This window comes from Myotis lucifugus, unplaced genomic scaffold, assembly GCF_000147115.1.
Source record: "Myotis lucifugus unplaced genomic scaffold, Myoluc2.0 scaffold_18, whole genome shotgun sequence".
Taxonomy (NCBI): Eukaryota; Metazoa; Chordata; class Mammalia; order Chiroptera; family Vespertilionidae; genus Myotis; species Myotis lucifugus.
The window spans coordinates 2,488,925-2,516,098 of record NW_005871066.1 but is presented as its reverse complement, the minus strand read 5'-3'; the positions used below and the strand labels follow the sequence as shown (position 1 = coordinate 2,516,098).

General features: G+C 41.2%; 1 protein-coding gene across 1 annotated transcript; it reads right to left on the bottom strand.

Moving 5' to 3' along the window:
- Positions 1–7,248: 7,248 nt before the first annotated feature.
- HERPUD2 (HERPUD family member 2) lies at positions 7,249–24,139 on the bottom strand. Its single transcript, XM_023751003.1, has 8 exons — positions 24,128–24,139; positions 19,017–19,094; positions 16,019–16,132; positions 13,169–13,323; positions 12,700–12,822; positions 9,362–9,685; positions 8,563–8,677; positions 7,249–8,106 (listed from the first exon to the last, which is right to left on the bottom strand). Exons 1-8 carry the CDS (start codon positions 24,137–24,139, stop codon positions 7,945–7,947), a joined length of 1,083 nt encoding a protein of 360 aa, XP_023606771.1. The 3' UTR covers positions 7,249–7,944.
- Positions 24,140–27,174: the final 3,035 nt, after the last annotated feature.

The window sequence follows — 27,174 nt, the reverse complement described above, 5'->3', positions numbered from 1 at the left end:
TTCTTAAGAAAAGATGCATAGAGGTCCCTTTTTCAGGAAAAAAAATATGCATTTTTGAGGTTACAACATAGTCTTCACAACCATCACTTAGAGAGGCGGTATGACATTCCATGGAGCGGGCACACCTCGCTTACCAAGCCAGGCCCTTCCTTTAGACATCTGCATTGTTCCCGCCTCCCTCCTGAGCACTGCGCAATGAGCATCCTTCTGGGCCGGTGCCCGCTGCGGACCAGGTGTCTGGTGGGCACTGCTGTCACACAGAGCCGAGTGGGCACACACCAGCAGGGGGCAGCAAAGGGAAGGGAGAGGTGTGTCTGTTCAGCAGAGAAACCAGGACTTGTTTCCCTAACAGTCTGGGTACAAAATGGCCTTTCTCTGAGGTTTTTTTTTTTTTTTTTAGTAATTCTATATTGTTGAAAGTTTTCCCCCTCTCTGAGGTCTTTATTCTAACTTAATTACACATGCAATTTTGCATTTTTTAAAAAATATATTTTATTGATTTTTTACAGAGAGGAAGGGAGAGAGATAGAGAGTTAGAAACATCGATGAGAGAGAAACATCAATCAGCTGCCTCCTGCACATCTCCCACTGGGGATGTGCCCGCAACCCAGGTACATGCCCTTGACCAGAATCGAACCTGGGACCTTTCAGTCCGCAGGCCGAGGCTCTATCCACTGAGCCAAACCGGTTTCGGCTGCAATTTTGCATTTTTAATACATAATTACGTCTGATGGTTTTGACATTAAGTAACACTCTCTTAACTTACACTGGTAAACGACCTCATCTGGCCTCCCTGCTCTGTGAATACCTCCACACCCACCCCGTGCAACCCGCCTCTCAAATTCCTGTCAAGCGTCCAAAGCTGTCTGGGGCCCCTGCACCTGGAAGTCTGTCTCCTGCTTCCCCTCCCTCCTCAAACCCAGCACATAAAGACCCGAGCTGGTCATCCTCATTCCCCCTCAGCCCGGCCAGGAGGCAGGAGGTAACATTCCCATTATACACCTGCCAGGTACCAGCTGACTAATGAGGGGACAGTGTCACTCACTGGCGACTGAATCACCCACTGCCCTCTGAGTGAAGGAGCGCCCAGGGCCATGTGAGGGTGGCCAGGACCCAGCAGTGCTCCAGGGCTGATCGCATCTAGAAAGGGGAAAGAATGGGGGGCAGGGGATGGTAAGGAAGAGAGAGTCGGACTGGGCTTTCTCCAAACCTGACCTGTCGCAGTGCTGGGCCACCAGGAGCCCAGGGGTTTCGTTTGAGTTTGATTACTTCGTGCCACGCACTGAGCCTGTTTTCTCTGTTGCAACACAGAACACCATCTGTCACAGGTTCAAAGACGTGGTATTCGTTGTTTAATTTTTTTTTCTCAGATTTGCATTGATTTTTAGAGAGGGAGGGAGGGAGAGGGACAGAGAGAAACATCGATGCCGCCCCCCCCCACACACACACACACACACTAGGCATGTGCCCTAACCAGGAATCAAACTGTGACCTCCTGGTTCATAGGTCACTACTCAACCACTGAGCCACACCACCCAAGCTCCCCAAGTAGTTTTATTAATTTTTAACAGTTTTATTAAAGGCAGCTTGTCAGATAGTTGCCAGCACATCAGGGAAGAGCCCTGATGAATTCTAATCACAGACGATTCCATTACCCCGAGCAAGTCCCCAGCAGGGGCCCGAGGAGGGCAGAAAAGTGGGTTAGCAGGACCAGGACTTCACTTCCAGATTCAGAGACAAACCGAGTTTTTAAATCTAAGGCCTCCCGGATACCTAACCTCAGTGCCACGCTCCTCGCTGCCCACACACCTCACCCCACTCGCAGGCACGTCTGCTGGGCCATGTGCCAAGTGCAGCCTCCAGGACGTGGTGGAGACAGTAAACCCCTCGCCTGTCTGAGAAGCCCAGGCTGTCAGGACCGCCCATCCGGGAACTGACTGGGGTCACTGCCTCCAGCCTCCAAGGACCAGAATCCTAGGGCCAGCGTGCTGCCCTCCTGTGCCCCCAAACTGGGAAGTAACCCCGGGACCCACAGCAGTGGAGCTAGGTGGTGTTACAGCGCCATCTAGTGCTGCAAAGAAGAAAGTGCAACAACCCTGCCCCTGCCTCCAGCCACAGGTATTGGAAGGAGAATGTAGACCACCTTGAAGAAGCCGCATGCCAAGATCTCATCAGCGTACTCCGCCTGCGCAGTGAGATGAGCCACTGTGGCTTCCTGGGAAGAGGCCCTGGAGTCAGGCAGACCAGGAGAGACTCCTCCTCCACTCCTACCCAACGTGACTTGTTCATCCCCAAACCCTATTTTCCTCATATTAAAACACAGGCCCTGCCCGGATAGGTCAGTTGGTTAGAGCATCGTCCAGATACGCCAAGATTGCAGGGGGGACCCCTGGTCAGGGTACATACAAGAATCAGCCAATGAATGCATGAAGAACAACAAATCTCTCTCTTTCTTCCTCTCTCAAATTAATCAAAAATAAATAAATAAATAAATAGTTACATTGAAGGTTGTTATCATGTTCCTATTTGAGTCCTGGGTTCACAGCGGCCCCCAACAAACACATCCCTCCATGTTCTTCTCTAACCCTGTGCACAGGTGTTTCCATGACAACCTAGAGTCATGAGTGGTTTGCTAACATTTACCCAGAAGTGGGGGAGGCTGTAAAACCGGAGCCAAGCTGCGGTGTGTGGAGCAGGGGCTCTGGCCGTGGACAGCCTGCCTCGTGCTGAGTACCAGCCCTGGCGGCTGCTGTTCTCCCATCTCTAAGACAGAAACATGGTAAAGAGCCCTCACCCTAGGGCTGTCGGGAGGATTGAGTAAATGAATGCCTGCAAGCACTTAGCACAATAAGCATTTGCTAAGTGCGGCCTATTATTGACAGTTCTTAATGATACTGACCCAAATAAGGGGGGTAGGCTCAGAGCCAGCATTTATTTAATTTATAAAATGTGACGTTTTTAACTTTTTAATTATATTGATTAGAGAAACTTTGATTTGTTGATCTACTTACGTATGCATTCATTGGTTGATTCCTGACCAGGATCGAACCTGAAACCTTGGCTTATGGGGACAATGCTCTAACTAAGCAACCCGGCCAGGGCCAAGCTTACATGTCTTTCCTTTTGAATGCTTGTGCTTCCCCTAAACCTGCCCAGGCACACACTCTATCTTCAGATACCTACTTGAGTCTGGTGCCTCGGGACTGCTAGCTTCCTGGGCCATCACCAAGACGAGCCAAGCCTGGGCGGCCTCTGAACATGATAAACAGCTCAGCAACCTCGGCAACGCCTGTTCCTAGTAAAGTAACCCTCCTGTCAGCATGAGACGGTCCCTGTACCTAGCAATGCTTCTTACCTTCGAGTCTGCTCTAGATACTACACTCCCAAGAGAAGCCTTTTTCCTTCTCTCGGGGTTGAACCTTCCTGCATCGCTCTGCCCTCGGCCTTCCTATCCTAGGTCCCACACCACAGACCCCACCCCCGCAGCCCCCACACCCGCAGCCCCCACACCCGCAGACCCCACACCCACACACCCCACACCCGCAGACCCCACACCCGAAGACCCCACATCCAGACCCCACACCCGCAGACCCCACATCCGCAGACCCCACACCCGCAGACCCACATCTACAGACCGCACACCGCAGACCCCACACTGCAACCCCACACCAGATCCCACACACCAGCCACCTGGGCTCCCCAGGACTCTCGGACTTGAGAACAGCACATTCCAGGGCCCAGTGCAGTTCTGCAAAAGCAGCAACAAGTTCCAGATACAACAGGCCCCGGGGTCTGACTTGCCCAGACTTACAGAAACTGGTCTTCAATCAGCACACCTTCATCTTCAGTGAAGCGACAGCAAAAATGAGGCTCCAAATGAGGCCTTTCCCTCTAATTTGAAATTCAAAGCCAGATTTCCACGGGATGTGGGAGTCAGAGCCAGAGGAATTAGTCAGGACAATGACGAGTGATGGCACTGAACCAGGCCACTGCACTGTGGTGAGCTGTCTCCCTTCTCCAGCCCTCGGGATCCCCCTTTCCTTTCACCCACCTCCGATCTGGCTCTCACCAGTACTGTGCAATGTAGAAAGCCTCATCTTTCCTGATTGTAAGGCGAGCAGTCCTGGGAAGTGTTTCTAGCCCATGAACCCCTCCCGGTGTTGCCAATTGCTATTTGGCCCAGAGCCCGTGTCTGGGCTTCTGTGATGCACCTTCTGCCACCTGGAAACCATATCCAGGCCGCCCCCGCCCTCCAGGCCGCCCCCACTCTCCAGGCACCATCTGGCCCCAGTATGGACACAACTCCTTTAATTATTATTTTTTAAAATATATTTTTATTGATTTCAGAGAGGAAGAGAGAGAGGAACATCGATGATGAGAGGGAATCGATTGGCTACCTCCTGCACGATCCTTACTGGGGATCGAGCCTGCAACCCGGGCATGTGCCCTGACCGAGAATCGAACCGTGACCTCCTGGTTCATAGGTTGATGCTCAATCACTGAGCCACGCCGGCTGGGCCTCCTTTAATTATTTTTGACCAAAAAAAAAAAAAAATTACCACAAGTGAGACTAATATGAGGGAATTAGCAATGTACGGAAAACAATTTAAAATCGGGTAATGCACCCTAGCCGGTTTGGCTCAGTGGATAGAGCATCAACCTGTGGACTGAATAGTCCTGGGTTCAATGCCGGTCAAGGGCGCATGCCCAGGTTGCGGACTCAATCCCCAGTATGGACCATGCAGGAGGCAGCTGATCAATGATTCTCTCACATCATTGATGTTTCTATTTCTCTTTCCCTCTCCCTTCCTTTCTGAAATCAATAAAAATATATATATTTTTTAAATTGAGTAATGCATTCGTGTCCTTAGAACCAGCCGCACCATCCACAACTAGTATTTTCCTCTCCTTAGGCCCAGCCTGCAGCTCCAACCAGATACCTGCTCCTCCAGACGGTGTGCCCCAAGGGTTGCCCCCCACTATGAATTCTGTGGCTCCAATTCTCCCACTCCGACTCCCAGAAGACTAATCTGGTGATTATCTTTGCCTTCTTACTCTGCCCACTGCTCAGCTTTAGATCTGACCTACACAGTATTTCTTCAAGCTCTGACAGTGCATTTAGCTCCCAGGTTAAAACCCAGACCCTCCCTCTGGATGTGAGGATTGCACCAGCCTGGAAACAAGCCATCCCTCACCATGGACCCAAATGGGTACAAATGTTTGTGCAGAGCTCATCATGCTGACTAACAGTCAGTTTGAATGTTTTCCTATTATAAGCAATACAATGAATATCCTAAAAGCTAAATCTCTACCCCTTCAAATGTTTGCTGATCCAAAGAGTACATTTAACCACTCTTTCAGTCTTGAACTACCTCTAAGTCTGAAAATACAATAAGGAGCATAAACACACTCCCCAACCATACAACCCTGCTATCTTGCAGGAAGAGACAAATAAGGAAATAAACTTAAACTGCAACAATGTTAAATGCAAACAGTAGTGCTTGGGGGTGGGGGGTTTCCCTAAGGGACTGGCCATGAGCTGAGAGCTGATAAATGACTAAGTGTGAAGGAGTTCCAAGCTAAAAGCACAGCTACAGTGTGAAGTCCTGGGGCTGGAAGGAATGCTGGGGCCGGGAGACCAGCCTCGCTGCAACAGGTAGGTTAAGGGGAGCACAGACAGAAAGGGGGCAAGGGCCCTGCCTGATCGTGACTCTAGGAACAATGGGATGACACTGAATGACTCTGCAATTTTAAAATCTGATACGTCCTGGATTACGTGCTGGTGAAGCTATAGGCCCTACAGCTTCCCCAGCACTATTACCTTACAATGTTTTAACTTGTAAACATTACTTTTTTCCTGGGGTTATTGCCCATGCTGATATCTGTTATGTACATAGTGTCTGTGACACCCCCACATCTAACCCCCAATGTGACAGTATTAGGAGGTGAGGTCTTTGGGAGGTGAGGCAGGAGGTGGAGCCCTCATGAATAGGAAAGTGCCCTCATGAGAGATAGGAAAGACCTTGCTTCAGCTCTGTGCAAGCCAGGAAGAGGACCTTCACCAGACACAGAATCTGTCCGCACCTTGATCTTGGACTTCCCAGCCTCAAGAAATACTATCTTATCCTATTTAATAAAAGGCTAATATGCAAATTGACCAAACGGTGGAACAGCCGCTCTCTATGATGCGCACTGACCACCAGGGGGCAGACGCTCAATCCAGGAGCTGCCCCCTGGTGGTCAGTGTGCTCCCACAGTGGAGAGTGTCACTCAGCCAGAAGCCAGGCTTATGGCTGGTGGTGATGGGAGCCTCTCCCGCCTCCACGGCAGCACTAAGGATGTCGGACTGAAGGCTTAGGCCTGCTCCCGGTGGCCTGCGAGAGGGCACAGGCCAGGCTGAGGGACCCTCCTGTGAGTGCACAATTTTGTGCACCAGGCCTCTAGTGAGAAATAAATGTTTAAGTTGCCCAGTCTATGATAAATTGTTACAGCAGCCTAAACTGCCTAAGAAAGTATGCTTGTCCATTTCTTACTGGGGTACTATCCTTTTTAAAAATAGTTTTTTTCTTACTGAATTACCTATTTTTTAACTTAATGAATTATCTATTACCTTTTCTTTAATCTTCTTTTCCTAATTGTTTGGCTTTTAATTATGTCCGTCAAAACATTATATACATAGCAACCTTTTTTTTAGTGATAAAGTTATTTTCTCACCCCAATATTATATAGGTATCGTCTATATTTCCTATTTATATTTTTATGGTTCAGCTGCTCATATTCAATTGTGATGTCTTGATTGACATATATGAACAGAAACCTAATTTTACTTTTCAAAAAAGTAAACCAGTTATCCCTTGAAATGTCACCGTTATCATTATGAGTAAACAACCTAGAGAATAATTCATGGATGTTTCTTAACCTTCCATTTTGTTCTACCATTAACTGTGTAATATATTTCCTGTGAGATGAAGTTTGCCCATGGGAAGTCCTATCCTCATTTGTTCAATTTTAATTAGCTTCCCGTAAGAAACTTACTCCTTTCATCTGAAATACTGAATGGGCTCACACAGGGTTTTGTTTTGTTTTTTTCAGAGCTATCTGAGAACTAGATATCCACCTGGAATGGAACAGGCAAAAATGACCTTGAAGACTTCAGCAACCCTTCCCAACAACTACTTACGTTTATATAAAGTTTTGCACCTACTGTGTACATTACTGAAGAGTTTAAACAAATATCCCCTAAGACAGTTTAACATAGTTGACCTTTTATTTTAAAAAATTACAGGGAATGATTTCCAGCATATCTTATTTTATAAAAGTACTGCTTATATCAAACATTTTTTATCACTATTAACTCCATTGAAGAGCTGCCTTTTTTTTTCCTAAGGTACTAATTCCAATTGATGGGACACTTACCCTTAAAATAGAAAAGTTTCCATTATTTATTCAAATGTCAAAATTAAGATCATTGAGAAGTTTATTGCTTTATGGCTGGGCAAGATGCTACTAGCACATTTTAGGTAAATAATAATCTTTTTAGAAACTATGAGGTCATTCTGTTTAAAACTTTTAGGGTAACTCACAGAAAATAGATATTCAAATTACACTGGGGCTGGGCTATTTTAACACTTGTATGTGAAGCAGCTCTTTAAAGAAATAAGATGCACATATAGGCCTGTCTTGATTTAATACACATAATTGAAATTAATAAAACCTGGAAGATCAATGTTGTTGCGCTATGTTTTGTTAGGATTTCTTTTTTTAATCACACATTTAGTAGTTCATTTGTGCTTAAACTATTCATATGCATGAGAAGCTTAAAGAAAAAAACACCTCTGTACATGATGATGAAAAGGAAGTAATAAATTTTTTTGAAATTGCACTGTTATTTAAGTCACGTTCCTAAAGCCAGACCTTCCTTTGCAGCTGGCAGAGTTTTCAGATCTAATTGGCGACCTGGGGAGGCCCCTCTGGTATGAGTGAAGTGAAGAAGCTGGTGATGAAAGCCCAAGCGGACGCCATGAGTCCAGGCCTGTGGAGTGCACTGCCGTCTTCACCCGCCTCTTCTCCATGCTCATCTTCAAGCCCATCATCCATGAGACGCTCCTTTCAAACAAAACAAGAAATGTACTCCTAAGTGAGTAAGCAGCTAGCACGCACGGGTGCCAAAAAGGGGAGTTAAGTACTTCCCTAGAGAAGGAAGGAACATGAGAGTAAGAAAATGGTACACAGCTGGTCATTAGAAATCTGTTAAATCCAAAATTGATAAATTCCTTGGTGTTTGAGTTCAAAGGGATAACTGCCAATTTAATACAATAAATTCTCGCCATGTGCATAATTTTCTTTCTAGGCTATTTTAAGGAAGAAAAATATTAGTTCTTCCCACTTAATTCTAATTTGACTAAGTTCTTCCAGATGAAACCACACAGCTTATATGTTAACTTTTCTTCATGTGCTATTCCTCGAATATTTATGGAACACCCAAGACTGTTTTATCATGTTGCCTCATACAACACTGAGGACACATCCACACTGAAAACATACAAAACCTCATTAGCATACCATTTCTTCAAGTTCTAGGTTGTCTGCATTCTGCCCATGATTAACTTCAGCATTATTGTTGGGAGCCTGCTGCTGACCTCCTTCTTGCCTAAAAGGAAACCATCCAGCTTGGTGTCTGTTTGGTAAAATAAAGAAAAAGAAAATAAGTCACAACTATTTTTATTTATAAAACTATGAAGCATTAGTGTCCTACAAGAGAAAAACGATTAGAACTATATTACATGAAAGGACCATATTGCCTACTTTAGGCTGAGAACTACCCCTCTCAAAGCAATGACAGCAAAACAGAAACCAATTTAAGGCAAAAAGTCTATCATGGGCTTAATTGCCTCTATGCTAGATATTAAGGCATGTCCGGAGTCATAAAACCTTTTTGTTATTTTTTAAAATGAAATTCAACTAGATAATTTGCTTGCCTCTTGTGGCAAGGCAAAGTTAGTCTACTTATGAAGAAAAAAATCTGACCTGTACCTAAAGGACTTACTATTAGTAACTATAATTAAAAAGAACATACTTGTACAAGAATGAATCATATACTTCCACCAGTTCTAAATATTGTTAATAGCTGAATTAATATTTTTTATAATTGACAATAAAGGAAAAATTTGCTTCTAGACAATTCTGATAAATGTTCTCACTCAACATAACCTGGTCTGCTTCTGATGCCAGACCTACGAAACCCAACATTCTTATTTCCTCATCTGACATTCACGACAGACGACCATATGCCAGATTCTGTGCTAACCAGTTTGAAAAAGTCATTAAAAGCAACCACAGAAAGGTAATGAACATCACTCACAAATAAACCAGTAGCATGGCTCCCATGACCATGACAAAGCGACTGAAAGAGGAATAGAAGTACACAATGCTGAGGAGGATGGCGGCTCGTGAGAACGTATACATCCAGTCTAGCCAGTCTCGATTGAAGTCTTCTTCGTTTAGCACCGGGCCTCCCTGGGCATTCATCTGAACATTCTCATTCATGGGTCGATTTTCTCGGGCCACTAAGTTGGGAGCTGGTGGAGGTTCTTCTCCAGGAAGACGTGCCAAATTTAGAGGCTGTGAAGGCGCAGGCTGGGCAGGGGTGGCATCTGATGTGGCCTGAGCTGAAACTGCAGCTTGACTGGAAGAGTCACCAAAATAAACATTAAAAAGGGAAGAACCTGATCACACTATGTATTTTTTCAAAGCGTCCTGGACAAGCCATATGTGTTTTTCATAAACCTGATATGGACTATCACTACCCCTGCCCCCCATTTTTTTTTAATATATTTTATTGATTTTTTACAGAGAGGAAGGGAGAGAGATAGAGAGCTAGAAACATCGATGAGAGAGAAACATCGACCAGCTGCCTCCTGCACACCTCCCACTGGGGATGTGCCCGCAACCAAGTTACATGCCCTTGCCCGGAATCGAACCTGCGACCCTTCAGTCCACAGGCCGACGCTCTATCCACTGAGCCAAACCGGTTTCGGCTGCCCCCCATTTTTTAGGTAAGCACAAATTTCAGTGGTAAGTGGGACCAAGATTGTGGCAGGAGTAGCTCAGGGAAGGAGGCTCTCAGCCTGGTTTGGGGGGATGGAGGGGAGATAAGAACAGCCACGTGAATCACTCTTTTCTCCTTTGCACTAAATACTTTATAAGGTAACAACCAAATCTCTTTCCAATCTCTTCACTAATGGCCCCTTTTGTCACTCTACATAGTACCCCACCACCTCCCCCTCAGACCCAGGTTTTGAAGGATTTGTCTAAAAAATGTACATTAGTCATGACCCTGTGTCCACTGTCAGTGATAAATGATTTGTATTAGCATTTTAAGATATTAACCCTTCAACCCCAACCCTGACTTTTGGGAACTCTATCTGGGGACCACTGATAGAGGTCCTTTATTAACTTGTAAAGAATTGTGGTTCTAAAGTTTGCTTATAATTTAATTGCTGGAAAATCAGAAAAAAATTTCTATAATATGCTCCTAGTAAAAGAATATATATAGAATTTAAATTATCCAGCCTAGGGGGAAAGTTGTAGAAGATGGTCATGAATTGATAAATGCTGAAATTGGGTGATGAACACAGTGTTCATTTTATATTCTATCTTTCTATATGCTGAAATTCTTCTACAATCAAAAGTTTAAAAATCAAGATAGCAAAATAAAATAAAATAAAATAGAAGTTTCCTAGGCTACAAAAGCCTATGTAAGCCTGTATTCCAAGATCTTGCATCTATACGGGTTTTTTTGGTTCCAAAACACTTACTACACCTCATATTGATTCAGAAGTTGAGCATCTTGTCATATGTCTCCTGGCCATTTATATGTCCTCTTTGAAGAAGTGTCTATTCAGGTCCTTTGCCCATTTTTTAATTTGTTTGGGTTTTTTGGTGTTGAGTTTTATAAGTTCTTTATAAATTTTGGGTATTAACACTTTATCAAATGTACCAGCAAATACGTTCTCCCATTCTGTGGGCTATCTTTTCAATTTTTGATGGTTTCCTTTGCTGTGCAAAAACTTTTTATTGTGATGTAATCCCATTTGTTTATTTTTTATTTTGTTTCCCTTGCCCAAGAAGATACATCAAAAAAAAAAATATTATTATGAGAAATGTCTGAGATTTTACTGCCTGTTTTATTCTAGGGTTTTTATGGTTTTGAGACTAACATTTAAGTTTTTAATCATTTTTTAATTTATTCTTGTGTGTGGTATAGGATGATCTAGTTTCATTTTTTGCACGTATCTGTCCAATTTTCCCAACACAATTTATTGAATAGACTATCTTTATCCCACTGTGTTTTTGCCTCCTTTGTCAAATATTACTTGACTATAAAGGTATGGGTTTATTTCTCTATTCTATTCCATTGATCTGTATATCTGTTTTTATGCCAGTACCATGCTGTTTTGGTTACTATGATCCTCTAGTATAATTTGATACCTCCAATTTTGTTCTTTCTCCAGACTGCTTAGACTATTTGGGGTCTTTTGTGGTTCCATGTAGATTTTTGGAACATTTCTTCTAGTTCTATGAAATACGCTATTGGTATCTTGATAGAAACTGCATTGAATCTTTAGATTGCGTTGGGTAGCATGGACAATTAAATGATGTTAATTCTTCCTATCCATGAACATGGTATACTAGAGGCCCAGTGCATGGATTCGTGCACTGGTGGAGGGCATGGCCTGCAGGGATTGGCCTGCTGTGGGGGCGCTGCTCATCCCGATCAGCCGAGTGGCACTCCCACTGTGGGAGCACACTGACCACCAGAGGACAGATCCTGTGTTGAGCGTCTGCCCCCAGTGGTCAGTGCATGTCATAGCATCTGGTCAACCGTTTGTTCTGCCGTTTGGTCACTGGGCTTTTATATATATAGAGGCTTCCACTTGCTTGTATTTTCTTCAATTTCTTTCTTCAGTGTCTTGTAATTTTCTGAGTTCAGGTCTTTTACATCCTTGGTTAAATTTATTCCTAGGTATTTTATTCCTTTTTGAAACAATTGTGAATGGGACAGTTTCCTTAGTTTCCCTTACTGATAGTTCACTATTGGTGTATAAAAATGCAACTGAGCCCTAGCTGGTTTGGCTCAATGGATAGAGTGTCAGCCTGCGGACTAAAGGGTCCTAGGTTCGATTCTGGCCAAGGGCATATGCCTGGGTTGCGGGCTCGATCCCCAGTAGGGGGCATGAAGGAGGCAGCCAATCAATGATTCTCTCTCATCATTGATGTTTCTATCTCTCTCTCCCTCTCTAAAATCAATAAAATATATTTTAAAAATAATAGTAATAAAAATAAAATAAATAAATTAAAATGCAACTGATTTCTGGATATTTATTTTGTATCCTACTATTTTACTGAATTCATTTATCAGTTCTAGTAGAATAAATCCAACTTGATCATTATTTTTAATGTGTTGCTGGATTCGGTTTGCTAATATTTTCTTGAGGATTTTAGCATCTATGTTCATCAGGGATATAGCCATTTGATTTTTTTAATAAGTATCTGCTGAGATGTTTGTGAACTCCTTATAATAATTTTTAAAAGTTAATGTAATACATCAGTAAATGTAATCCCAAATCAAGTTACTTAGGATAAAAGCAGAAAATAAAGTAAATAACACAGTGAGTTAAGATACTGAAATTCACTTACTATTGCATATAATACTGATGAGCATACATCTGCTGCCACCACAGCACCTGCAATGGGCTGAACGCGGGGTACACTGGGAATCCGGCTGGAACAGCTTGTCCGGGAAGCTGGTTGTCTACATTTCTGCCATAAGGAGAGAAAGAAATGTCTTTGAATGCTCTGGAATTGAAAGCATTTCTCTAAATTTTCATTTCTGAACTACAAGTCATCCTACTGAATCAGAACCTGCACCTACACAAGATCTCCAGGTGATTAGCACAAACATTAAAAACTAAAAAATAAAGCCCTAGATGATTCTGATACATGAGCAGCTTTCAACAGCACTGCTCTACTTCACCTTCTAATTCTCAAAATATGCACTCAGGTAATGGAATAAACTTCAAATGCACTCTGATTACTGCAGAGGGCTACCATGAAAGTCAGGAGAAACGGATTTCGAAGAGCCCACGGCTACCAGGAATTCACTCACCCTTGCATTACGTATGGGAACTGATGACTCTGTGCGGGGTCGGTCTGTGCTTGGGGAAGGGAACGCTGCCTCAGTCCTTCTGAGGAAGAACTGACAGCTAACGGCAAGGTTTCTTGACTGGATGATGGAGTTCTTGATCCTGACTGATCTGAACTCTACAAACAGAAATGTAACTATTTTTTCAGGAAGATTTAATTCATTGCAATCATGAGGTTATAGACACAGTGCTAAAAACGTATTGATGAAATCCCTCTGCAAACAGTGAATTTTAGTAATTTACTCATTTGAATCTTGTGCCCAGCATAGTAAGAAGATACTTTAATTCTGATGAGACTAAAGAGTTCAGAAAAATCAAAGTTTCTCAATTACACAACAGTTCAATTATCAACTAGAAAAGGCTAAGTAGTGAAGTAATTGTATACAAAAAGAGCATACAAAATTGTGAGGATTAAATTACATGAAAAGTTCTTTTCATGATGCCTAAAACATAGAAAGTGCTCAATAATGGTACCAATTACTGTGCCATTTCCTATGCGCCAGGTACTGTATAACGTGCTCTTAGTAACACACTGTTTTAAAATTATGAGGAACATGCTAGAAATCAGAAGATCTAGAATCTGGTATTATCTCTGACATTAGCAAGGAACATGACCTTAAAATTTCACTTAACCTCTGAGTCTCAGCTTCCCTAGAAAAAATAAGATTGAACTAAATTTTCAAGATTCCTTTCAGTTCTAAACTTCTGTTAGTTTAAAGATAGCAAAAATATTGTTTTTAAAAATATGAACAAGGTATCAATCAGGATTTTAAAATTCTCATGTTTCAATGATGTCAGTAACTCACCAGACTCAACAGCCTTAAACAATATAACGCCTTGAAGACCGCCCATTTGTTAGTATTTGAAAATATTTATCATGTCCTATGTAAATGTGAAATGCAATTATATTTTATATAAATTATAGCTCTTCCATTTAAAATACCTGGGTACAATATAATCTGAACATCCTTCCAGGTTTGCTAACGCTGTATTTTAGCTGCACTGCCTTCCTATTGACAGGATGTCTTTTTAGCGTATGTACCCATCCTACGTCCTGCCATGTAAAAGGTCCCAAGAACACTGGTCTTTTGCAAAACTAACACAAGCTTTCTTTAAGATGTTATTCCACACAAAATAGATACCAAATAACTCACTAGGGACTCTGATTCTTAGGGACATTACTCAGAAAGGCTTCTTTTTTGACAAGATTTCTCATTAAATGAACCATAACAAGGTGGTTAATTAAAAGTTAATAGGAGAAAGGCCTAGCCATTTGGCAGCCCAGCCTTATTTCTTTAGAACTCAGGATTTCTGACCTTGTTAGATAACTCTCTCATGATTATATTTTTAAAACATTTTCAAATCCTACTGGAATTTCTTAGTCATAAAACATTAAGGGGAATTCAACTTAATTTTCCTTTGACACATTTCAGATTTTCATACTACACCTTGAAAACTGAACATATATATACTAATGACAGGAAATCATGGCTGAGCAACCACTGGACAAGTCAAAGGATTCTAAAACTAAACTAAACAAAAACTAAACCAACACAACTATGCCCAAAGACTACATACAGAACTTCGTGCCACTGCCAATGACTGTCCCTTCTGGTCCAAGGTGGGAAACAGATCCAGGCCCTTGGGTTTATTGACAAAACATATTTCAGTTTAATATAAGCTAAATTCCCACAACTAATACTACAGAATACTTACCATTGAGGACATATAATTAAATACAGCAACTAGAGGATCTAGATCTTAAAGAAGCATTTAACTAGCATCTACTGGAAGATCTTTCATCTAGTTATCATCTGCCACTCATCCCCTTCCTTAGAGTTTCGGCTCAATTCTTGACAAGAAGGGAAGTATACTTAGCAGTATAATAGCCTCTGCCCAGGAAGTTTAAAGCAAGCTTCCACTCATCCAATCCTTTCCTCTCACCTTCAAAGCTTTTATGGGAAACCAAAAATCATTTAAGGTAAAAGGATTTGGGACAGTCTTTCATACTTGTAGAGAATGCCTAAGTTGAAAAGTTTAAGAAAAATTTCCTGAACAATTTTAGGTAAATGAAAAACTAAGGTAGGAGAAATGAATACCCAAGTCTGAAAGAGCTGAGTAGGTTAAGTAATTTTTCCTCCTGCAGTTGGAATGTATGCCCAAATCTAGTCATTTTTTAAAAAGTAAAATTCTTGCCCCAGACAGTGTGGCTCAGTAGGTTGGGCATCATCCTGTGCACCGAAAAATTGCTGGTTCAATTCCCCATCAGGGCACATGCCCGAGTTGCAGCTTGACCCCCAGTAGGGGGTGTGCAGGAGATAATTGGTCGATATTTTGTTCTCACATAGATGTTTCTTTCTCTTTCTCTCCCTCTCTCTCCCCACTTCCTCTTTCTCTAAAAATTAATAAAAATCTTTAAAAATGAAATAAAATTCTTGACCAAGCAATCTACTTCAAGAGGATTTAGCATATTTAAACTGAAATAATGTAATCCACCTAGAATAAAATATACTATATTCAACACCTTATTTCTGAAATTTTACTGGCGTTGGAGTTTATACATATCATAATTGTTTTCTTGGTATTTTAGTAATTAAACTCCTGACTATTACTGACCTGCATACAGGGGAACAGCCTTCAAGGGAAAACACTGTATAATGGACTTCTAAAAACAAAGTTTAAATCCCTAACTCAAAACACCATCTCACAACCCACAAGCTCCAACTGATCTGTTTTTTGTTTTTTTCACTTAATTTTTAGAGGCAAAAGAAATATAATGAGAAATCATCATTTACTCCTCCCAAACAACTCACAGAACTGCTGCTGGATGCCAACGCTTTGCGACCTTCTCTACTGCTGCTGGACTTTGGAGAGCTGGGAGGAGTCCGGGAAGTACACACTAGATGGACCATATGATACTCATCTTGCTAAAAGTAAAGAAGGTTACATTGAAAGGGTAGTACTGGAAATGTACAGTCAAAATGTCAATAGCAGCTAAGCTGAAATACTTGACTCAAAACTTAAGTTCCTTTCTGGCATAGCCATTTATTAGTAAGAAATTGTTGTCATTTGAAAGTAAATTTACCATTTTAGAATTTGGAGCCCTTCTGAATTCTACTTTTTCTCCATGCCTGGAAAATGGTCTAAACACTCAGTAATGGCTATACGAAAAAATGATTACTTCGTATACAAAGGAGTCTTGAAGCAAACAGTGCTGTAAAGCTGTGTCATGCAACCTATTATTTCAATATAAAAACATCTAGCACCTTAATATCGGAACAGCAATAGTCGCTGAAGCTTAGCCCTGCAAACTTTGAGAAGCAAAAATATTTTCATTACTTAGACTTTGCAACTATAATAAAGAAACTCAAATAATTTCACCATAATCTCATTTGCCTTAATTTTAGCAAGGTGATGTATAGATGTGTTGTTGTTTTTTTAAGTCAAAAACTGGTTTTATCTATAATACTTATATTTAAATAAAAGCATATGTTTGAACTATATTCTATAAATATTTCATGTGTTTCCATAAACCTGTAACTATGAAGAAAAAAATTCTAGAAATGATTAGGAATGACATTTTAGCTTAGCAATTACATGAGTAGATTTATACTTAGGCATGAAGCAAGCAAATAAGATGGAGAAAGGAAAGAGAATAAAGAAGGGCAGAGAAGCACACAGGATAGCTCAGCAACTCATAAAAAGAAAAGAAAAAATGAAGTATGATAAAGGAAAGGGGCAGGAAGACAAGGAAGATGCCCAGTTGTGAGAAAGAGAAACAAAGCTACTGGAAACTAAGAATTTACCCACTGCCAACCATAAATCTAGAATTGTGCTGAATTCTGAGGTGAAGCCCAGAAAGGTAAAAGTCAGCCCCTCCCCTAAAGAGGCTCACGACACTGTTAAAAGATCAGACGCGCACATTAGAGCACAATTAGAGAACCATACGAAACAGTCTTCTGCACAGATGGAGGAGCACAAACTACCAGCTCTAGGAGTTTAAAGAAAGAAGTTAATGGGGGTTGCTAGTAGAATGCTAAGAGGAGGAACTTGCAGAGATAGTCTGACATGAGATGTGCCCAGTAAGGTAGACAGAAGGCACTCCTGATTTACAATATCCCCCCATAGCTTCAGAACACAGAGCATTAAAAAGCATCAAGTATAAGATATTTACCCTTAGAAACCTAGTTTCAAAGGCCATACTAATCAAATTAACTATAGCATTTGTTCACCTTTTGGGAATGTTCCTGTAAAACATTTTATAACTAAGAAGGTAAAGCTAATGGCAGCATTTAATTGAAAAAAAGAAGTGGTTCGCTGACTTTAACAAAAACAGTTCAAAGATCTATTCATAATGTAAACATATTATTCAAAATGTTTTATATAAGAGGCCAACAGTCCTTCGACTGAAACATTTTTATTTTAAGTCTTCTGGTCAGAAACCATTTCTGGCAGCAAGAATCTTTAAAAAAACAGTCCAGTGCAAACTAGCTATCTTTGGGTTAAAATAATAAAATAAATATCTACTTTGAAGAGTATACAGCAGCAATGTTTTTAAGCATAAAAACATGGAGAAAATGAGCAGGTGTGGCACTGAGGATTTTTAAGGCAGTGACACTATTCTATACGAGACTATAATGGTGAATACATGTCATTATACATTTGTCCAAACCCACAGTATGTACACCAAGAGGGAACCCTAATGTAAACCACAGGCTTTGGGTGATAATGATGTGTCAATAATGTAGCTTCATCAACTGTAACCAATTTTCCACTCTAATATGGAATGTTGTTGTGGGGGAGCCTGTGCATGTGGGGGGGGGGGGAATAAAAGTGAAATCTCTCTACTTTCTACTCAATTTTGCTATGAACCTAAAACTGTCTTTAAAAATAGTCTATTAAAAAGAGAGAGAAAAAACCTGCTGCAAATTCCACTATTTTTGAGAGAGAAAGAAGTTATTAAACCACCTTGGCAAACTGAAACTACATAGTTAAAATGAAAATGAGAGCAAGAAGTCACACTGGCAGAGTGAAAACGTCAACTATCTGAACAGGAGGAATATGCTGGTATAAGATGTCTTAGTTTCCCTGATGATCATAAACAAAAGGAGAGGATGCAGATTTCCTAAATCGGTCCAGACAACATTAAGAGTTAAGTCAAAGATCTAAACAAAATATCAAAGCTATATATTCACAACCAAAACGTAGCATCACAAATGCAGAAAAGTTATAAAAGTATAAATTCCACAAATAATCATGAGTTAAAAGTTTCCATTAAAAAAAAACACACAGTATTCCAGCTGATGATCAAAAAGCTACACTGAAATATATTTTAGCTCTAAGCACCAGCCTTCAAGGTTGCTAACTGATGGACCAATTGGGCTTCCTTCTATTTCTTGCCTGAAATTAAACTCCTAACCCGAGCAACTTGTATTAAATGTCATACAGTTTGGTCAAAAGGGATAGAGGAGAGCAGACTGTCCTCAGTGAAAATCCTGCACCACTCCTTGAACTCTCCACTCCTGCACTACTGGTACGTTGATAGAGTTTTCCTACACAAAATGCCAATCACCTGAACACAATATGTAATCCTAGTTAGCTATCAGATAGATATACAAAACTGCTACCTAAACTAACTGGAATCTATCATTATGTTTTTTACTTTCTAGCTCATGTTTACATGTTATGCTACCCAAAGGGTTGATTTTAAGTATCTGAAAACTGAACTGGTTGGATATTGATAAAATTTCAGAACTCTCCACTCACACTCTGACTGTGTCTGGTATCGAGTAGTGGTAGAAATCTGCTTACTTTTCTGAGAATGTCTTTCAGCTGCAGATGATCGGGAAGCAGTCTGCCCGAATACACCAATCTCTGATCCTTCGTCAACTAAGAAATGGGACAAAGAAAATAATTCAACTTTTCTAATTATACAAAATAAAGGTTGGGAATAACATGCCTAAATATGGGCAAAGTAAACTCCCTTTAGGCACAAACAAGCAGAAAATTGACATATTTTAAGAATTTTGTTTTTCCAAATTCCACTTAAGACATTAAGAGCTCAGCAAATGGTAGCATATTATAGATATAATGCAGATAATTACCAAATTTCCAAATGACATTAACAAACAAAATTTGCCATTAGCACACTTACTTATATGCTTTATCCTACTATATACAATCTCAAAATAAGAATAACAATATTGGATGAAGTTTACCATGTCTTGTGGCTTTCTTCTGTCCTTACATATATCCCACTAGAAATACATAGTTGAAATATTGTTTCAAAATTACTTGGGATAATTCCTCTTGCAGTTATGTCACCATCCTGACATTAAATTACTAAATTATTGTGTTGCCATTTAAGGATTACTTTTTTCTACTGAATTTTTTAAATTATATGGCAACAGAGTAAAAATTATAGAATGAGATATGTTCAGAGAGGTTTAGTTTCTGTCCATTCCCTCCCTACCTAATTTTTTAAAGTATGCTTTTATTTACTCCAGAGAGAAGAAGGGAAAAGGGGAGAGAGATAGAAACATCAATTTTGAATTTCCCTTCCACCATTTCTTTTTAACAACACAACAAATCTGAATATAAACAAGTATCTCCCTTCTTTTCTCACATAAAAGCTAGTACACTCTACCTAATATTTTGTGCCTTGTCCTCCCAGTTAATATAACCTATAGATTATGCCTCAGCAGTATTAGGATGTCTTCCCCATTCGTCTTGACAGTTCACAATGCTCCATTATATAGAAATGCTACCATTTACTAATGGGTATTTGAGTAGTTCCAGGCTTTTGTTATTACTCACAGTGTCCTTCTTTCATACTATTGTATTTATTTCTGTACTCCCGCAGAGTATCCTGCAACATGGAGATCCCTAGTGGTCTTAATAAAAGCAATCTTGGTGGACAATAGGGTAAAAACTTATTTGGGATGGATATGAGAGAAAAGGAGTACAGTTAGCAACATCTTTTAAAAGTGTAAATCAACCCTGTCACTCGGCTGAATTCCCACCACACTGGGTGTAAATCGAATGCCTTACCATCGCCAGACAGTCCCAGCAGATCTGGTTTCTGTCTCTCTCCAACCTCCTCTGATGGTATTCTTTCCTCCTCGCTCACTAGCCAAACTGGCGTTCACTTAGCTCTCCAATAAGCTAAGCTCCTTCCTGACTCAGACACCCTTCCTGCAATCCTTCCCCAGCGCGGGCATGGCCATCTAAATTACTAAGCTGGAAACATCCTGATGGTGGTCCGAACAGGCAGAGAGAGAACTACACCACCCTAATACACAGCTGCTTAACCAGCTGACCCCAAAACTCTGCCACCCACTCAGCAGACACTGCTAAAAAACCAAGGTGAGGAAAGCTCGCCGGCTAGTCAAAAATGCAAAGATAAATCCTAAATTGGGGAAAGACTTTTCGCTTTCTAAAAGAGTTACATATTATTATCTAAAGTGTCTGACTTCTCAACATTTAATCAGACATCAAAAACAGATAAAGTACTATATGCATCCCTAATGTATTTTAAATATTCACAAGAGTTTGGTAGTTGACTTTTACAAAGCCAGCAATACTTTACATTTCTAGAAGTCACCTAGTTGGTATCAAAAGTTTAAAATTTTTATGTGAAGAACTAAATGAGTCTCTCATAATTATGCATGGCTTTAAGAAAGCATGTCCTTAGTATATCCAACTTCAAAATAATCAAATAGCTCAGTAAAAGCAATCTACAACTTATATGTTAGTTCAAAGAACGATGACCAGAGTCCTCTGAGAGCAGTAACTGTTAACATTTCAGTACTTGCATACAGCTGTCACAAGGGTCAAATAGCTTTGAAGAGCTGGTTCCCAAGACATGCACAAAACATCATTTCTGTGGGAAGTGAGTGCTGGGGATCTGTACTGGAACATATCTCCCACTCCCACTAGATCCAGCCCACCTAAAGCCCCAGGAAATTCACAAACACTATAAATGGAAGCATAGTTTACCCAAACTGTCTCTAAACCTTATCTCCTTGCAACAACTGTAAGCAACACCAGCACACAGAGCTTACAGAAGAATTTCCTCTAGAACTCCACAGGGACATTCCCTGCTTAGCTGTTTCCACTCACAGGCCATGCACAAATCAGGTATAGATACAGCAGGGACTGCCAAAGTACATGCCTGCTATGGTTCACACGAACAAGCAGGAATGTGAGAAGATAGGGCAAAGCAATGTGCTTTGAGGTCTTAAGAGAATATATCCCCCATCTTCCCCATCATTAATCAAAATCAGCCGAAGTAACCATACACTAAGTTGAGATGCATTAGAACAGTATTAAGGTTATGCAACCCATTCACCTGTAGCCATTAAATGACAAACCATCTAAACACATACACCTCTTTTTATAGTTCTTTTAATTTGCAAGCATACAACTGAGATGGCCAAGTCCCTAAAATTCAAATTCTACTACATAGAATTCTATGAACTTGGGCAAAAAAAAAAAAAAAAAAAAGAGCTAATAATAAAACTTAACATCATAAGGTATCTCTAAGGAATAAATGTGATAAAACAGATGCTCAGCAGAATATCTGGTACACACGGTAACCACTTAGTAAATGGCAGTTAATATAGTTAAATAGTAATTGACTATTATTTAGTTATACAACTATAATAGTTAAATAAAAGCATTTGAGACTATCAAATGAGTATGTACTGCCCTGGCCGGTGTAGCTTAGTTGGTTGGGCATTGTCCCCTGCACCAAAACGTTGCAGTTCGATTCCAGTCAGGGCACATGCCAGGTTTTGGGCTTGACCCCCAGTAGGGGCTTGCAGGAGGCAGCCAATCACTGTTCCGCGCTCACACTGACGTTTCTCTCTTCCCCCTCCCTTCCTCTCTCTCTAAAAATCAATAAAAAAATCTTTTTTTTTTAATAAAACCTTTTAAAAATTAGTATGCATTTATTATGTAAAGGAGAGAAACATAAACTGAAGTTCTGGAAAAATCCTATTTTAAAAAGCACTGATGCATGATTAAACAAACTTGTACTGTTATTTTCCCATAAAGACATTAGGAAAAGGCTACAAAGAAGTTACATAAAATAAATTTTAACCCACATTCATTCAAAACTTTTAACTTTTCATCAGCCTTCACACTCAATTTAATAAAGTTTTAAAAATGTGAACTATACTATGTGACATGAAACCCTCTTAAACCTATGTACTAAAATTTTATGATAATTGTCTAATTTTTTTAAAAATGTGCATGGATTACAGCCCCTTTGAATCAGTTCAGAGGTGGTTAAGCAGATAAGATTTTTAAATGACCTGCCTAAATAAGATAATGGGGAATTACAAAATTAAGAGACATAACCTCAAATTATATTACACAAGCTATTTTCACTGATAATGAAAGTCAGATGCCCATCGCAATTGTAGGCAATTTGGTTCTGAAATAGAACTTACACAGCTGGTTCTATTCCTGTTTTTTTTATTTCTAAGAGAATCTCAGAGTGAAGGAACAATTTGAAAAACAGCACAAACGTCCCTAGCTGAGCAGGAGAGCTGGAAGGCCTAAGTAAGAAATTGACTGCTTTAACAGTCTGAAGCACCAAAACACAGGAAATCTACCCGGTACTGAGGGACATGTTCGACAGGCATTCAACCTCAACACTGAAAAGTGGAAAGCCAGGCATACAAGCTCCAGGAAGGTTTGCATTCAAAACTGAATTCACTGTGAGTCAGATCCATCTTAGTAATTATGTACGTATGAGAAGAGTAAAAGAATGAGAGAGATAACGAGAAAGGTGCCTAATGGATTTAGAGATTCTTATTTTTCAAGTTTTCTCCAGGACGGTGCATTCTACTGGATAACATGGAGTTCAACCATTTTGATATTTACATCTATAAGCTACATAAAAGTCTGAAACTACTCAAGTAAAAGGGGCCTTCTTCACAGGCAGCTTCACCCCTTAGTAGCAATTACCAAAATTTCAGGATCTCAAAAGCGATGACAAATGTCTTATTAGAATAATATCTACATACACTATCAACATGAATTGGTACACTTCCCAGTTCTAAACCAATAATCAATACCATTCAAAGTTAAGCAAAACTCCAAAGAGCTCAATTCCATATCTGAGGTTGTTAATAATGACTTTGTAACGTTTGCATAAATATGGCAACTGCCTTACTTCCTACCAGGAAAACACCTTCCCCTGTGTAGCCCATTATGGATCCATAATCTTTTTTACATAGTACTATCACACTAAGTAATCCTACATAATAAAAGGGTAATATGCAAATCAACCAAACAGCGGAATGACAGGTCCCTACGACACGCACTGACCACCAGGGGGCAGACGCTTAATGCAGGAGCTGCCCCGCCCCCTAGTGGTCAGTGCGCTCCCACAGGGGGAGCGCTGCTCAGCCACAAGACGGGCTGACAGCTGGCAAGCACAGAGGTGGTGGTGGGAGCCTCTCCCGCCTCTGGGGCAGCGCTAAGGATGTCCAACTGTGGCTTAGGATGTCAGTGGGACATCCCCCGAGGGCTCCCGGACTGCTAAAGGGTGCAGGCCAGGCTGAGGGGGACCCCACTGAAGTGCACGAATGTTGTGCACTGGGTCTCTAGTAAAGTATATAAAGTACTTAGATCAGTGCAACATGAGCTCTGAGAGAACAGGCTTTTAAAAAGCTTTCATCTTGTATGCTTAAAACTGTTACCAACCCTAAGAAAAATGTCCCTGTGAACGAACCTCTTCTCAAAACAGCTATACCTGGACCCTGGACCCTGGACCCGAGTTGACTGTTCCTTCCCTGTGCTTCTGCCACACTCAGTACACCCCTTTCTGTAACACCATTTCCATAATATTAGTTATTTTCTTTCATCTCTATATCCCCCCACTAGACCTCATAAGAGCAAGGGACTCTTACCATGCCTTTCATGCTTGGCATACAGACATTCAAACGCCACATCAATAAAATCCAAATTAAAGTCAATAAATGAAGCCCAAGAAAGTGTGCTTGGGTGGGGGTAGTTTATCTGTTGCGAGTTTATTGAATTTAAAATATCCATGTGGAGATTATCTATGATTAAGTCAAGTCAATATCTGTTAAAACTAGAATTTTAAGATTTTACACACTGTTGCTGAATCCCATTAATAGCATGTAGACACATGACCTACATGTAGAGATCCTAAGAGGAACAACTTCAAGTATCCATTCTTCTCCCTCCATCAGCTTCCATTTATTTTCCTATAGGCCACCGCCCACAGGGACCAAGGCCTTCCACCTACCCGTGAACCATCACACCCAGCAAAGAGCAGCGCTGACCAGAGCCGTCAACTCTTCTACCTCTTACTGGGGGACAAGTGCGTCTACAAGGCACTGGAACCCCACTCTGCTGCCAAGCCCACCCACCCCAGCAGGCAGATGTGCACAGAACCAGGCATAAAAATGACCTCTGTTAAACACCAAAGCGAACTTGAGACACTTACACACAGAATCAATGTTAAGCAATCACTGTGGGTGGTCCTAAGAACCTAAACTTCCTGTGTAATGTATTAAGTTGTCATGTAACATTGCTTACGTTGCAAAATGTTCTCTGTTCTAAATAACAGCCTGACAAAGAAAACTTTGGCCGAAGGGCGCGGCCGGGGTCCGCGGCTCTGCGGGGCAGTCTAATACCCCAAAGCCTAGACTGAGGACTACCTATGGCTTCGGGGTATTATTAAACAGTTGGTCTGTTTAACAACGGTGAAACTTCAAATTCTCATGTGATAACTAAGTTAGACTGTAAGCCTGTCAAGTCCAACCACCATACAAAGTTTTCAGTGAAGTTCTATGAAAATAAACACATGCGACTCCCCCAAGGCCCACCCACTCTCATTAACCTAGAAATAACCTTCAGATAATGCAATTCAGTTGGAGAAGACTTGCTGGAGGAGGAAAAATGTCAGGTTTGCCACAAAACTAGGTAGTGAGGCAATTACTAGGTTGCATATTATGCTACAGCCTGTGAGAGTCTCCAGTGTGTCCAGGCAGCAGGCAGATAAAGAGGGCGGGGTGTGAAGAAGTTTGTAACTGCTCTGTCTCCAGCAGGTGAGCGCTGGCAGCCTGCACAGGTGAGTGCTGGGAGGGCGCAGGTAAGGCCGACCGGCTTCCCATTCCTCACTTAGAGTCTTCACAAAAGAGAAAGTTTTAGAAAAGCAAGAACTCTTGGTCTATCAGAGTGCAAACCGAGTTCCTTTTGACTTGGTTTAATCATAAACATAAAGAACCTCACCTAAGTACATACTTGAGAGTATGTACTGGGACGTGTATTACTTAGGAACGGTATTCAGACTATGTTATGAACAGTACTATGGAAATCTATGACTTTAAATTCTGACTGTTCTGAAAAGCTATTTTCTACTTCGAAATGGTGCAAAAACGAATCACATGCAATAGGAAATCTTTTGTAAAGCCTAAGTTTTTAAAACAAATTGTTACCCCTTGTGTAAACTTTAACTTTAAAACAAAAGATTTGAATAAATGAGAGTTCCAGCTAGTTTGTTCCAAGTCCTTAAATACCTCTGGGTTTTTATTTCCTGTACTAAAAATATTTGTATCACAAGGTGCTGACAAACACAACTAATGCCAACTGAGAAATGTTTCTCTAAACCTCCTATTCTTGCAATAACCGCAGGATTTCTGTAATTATTTCAGAAATCTAAAACTACACTTAATACAGTAACACCAAAACAGTCCTAATTCATCAACATCTGGATGTGGATCACATGCCTTCTTTACTTATCAAGACTTAATTACCAACTATGTCCTTTCAAAGCTACCTTTGGGGACAGATGGAGCTGTACTCTGTATTTTATTTATTATCTTTGCAATATCCAGATATGATTCAGAATGGAAAACACTGCCACACTGATTTACAAGTGGCCATATGAAGGGAATAAAAAAATGCACCAAATGGTGGAGGGGGTGGAAGGATTGTTCTCTTCCAAATCAGTGAAATGTCTGTGTCCTGGTACAGCAGAAAAATGAGGGAGAGGGAGGCAGAGGAATGAGAGTCTAAAACTCATACTTCTTTGCTTCTTAGGAGATATATACTAGTCTTGAACATGTAACTTTTACAGGGGTACATACTTATTTCCAAGAAAAGAAACATTTGCTCTTCAACATGGTGAGCAACTTCCTGGGCCAGTGTTGAAAGTAAAGAGGAATTTTAGTCTAATAAGCAATAGCAGCTTTAACATGAATTGTAGTGCTTCTTTTTTTTAGAAATGCATCTGTCATCCCATATTAGGTTGATAACTTTTAGTCCAAGGAAAATGGTCTTTTTTTATGCCTGCCTGCAATTCCTATGGCCCTTGATATTTCTGTAAACGCTTACTAATTAACTGAACCTCGTCAGGAAGATACTGATGATGGCTCGGACACTCAAGAGACGCACACAACCTCGGAACGCACAAGACCTCCCCATCTACCAGCCTGATGGGGGGGGGGGGGGGAAGAGCCCAGGGGACGCGGGTGCGGCCGGGCGGCGGCGGGCCCAGCTGTCAGACACTTACTGGGTTGGCTAGGGTACACGTTAAAGAGGTGCGTTTTTTGGTTTTCCCCCCGGGCCCAGTTCAAGAAGGAGCTAAAGGGGCCTGGGCACTGGTTTTTTTTGATTCCGGGGGTTTTAAAGGACGAGGGGTCACCAGGAAACCTCCCATCCCCCCCCCTGGCCCATGGGGGCCCCCCGAACGGGGCAAAGATGCCGAAGGGGGCAGCCGGGTAAAAACCCCAAAGGGACCCGGTCCGGCCCGGGAATGGGGACCAAAACTAGGGGGGTCTTTAAAATTTCCGGGGCCAAAGTCAGGCACAAAGTGCCCCCGGGGAAGGAAAGGCCATTTGCCCGGGACCCAAGGACGGGGGGCGGTGGCGGGGCGGGGGGGCCTTGGGGGCCCCGGCCGTGGGGGGCCGGGTTTCCCCCGCCAGGG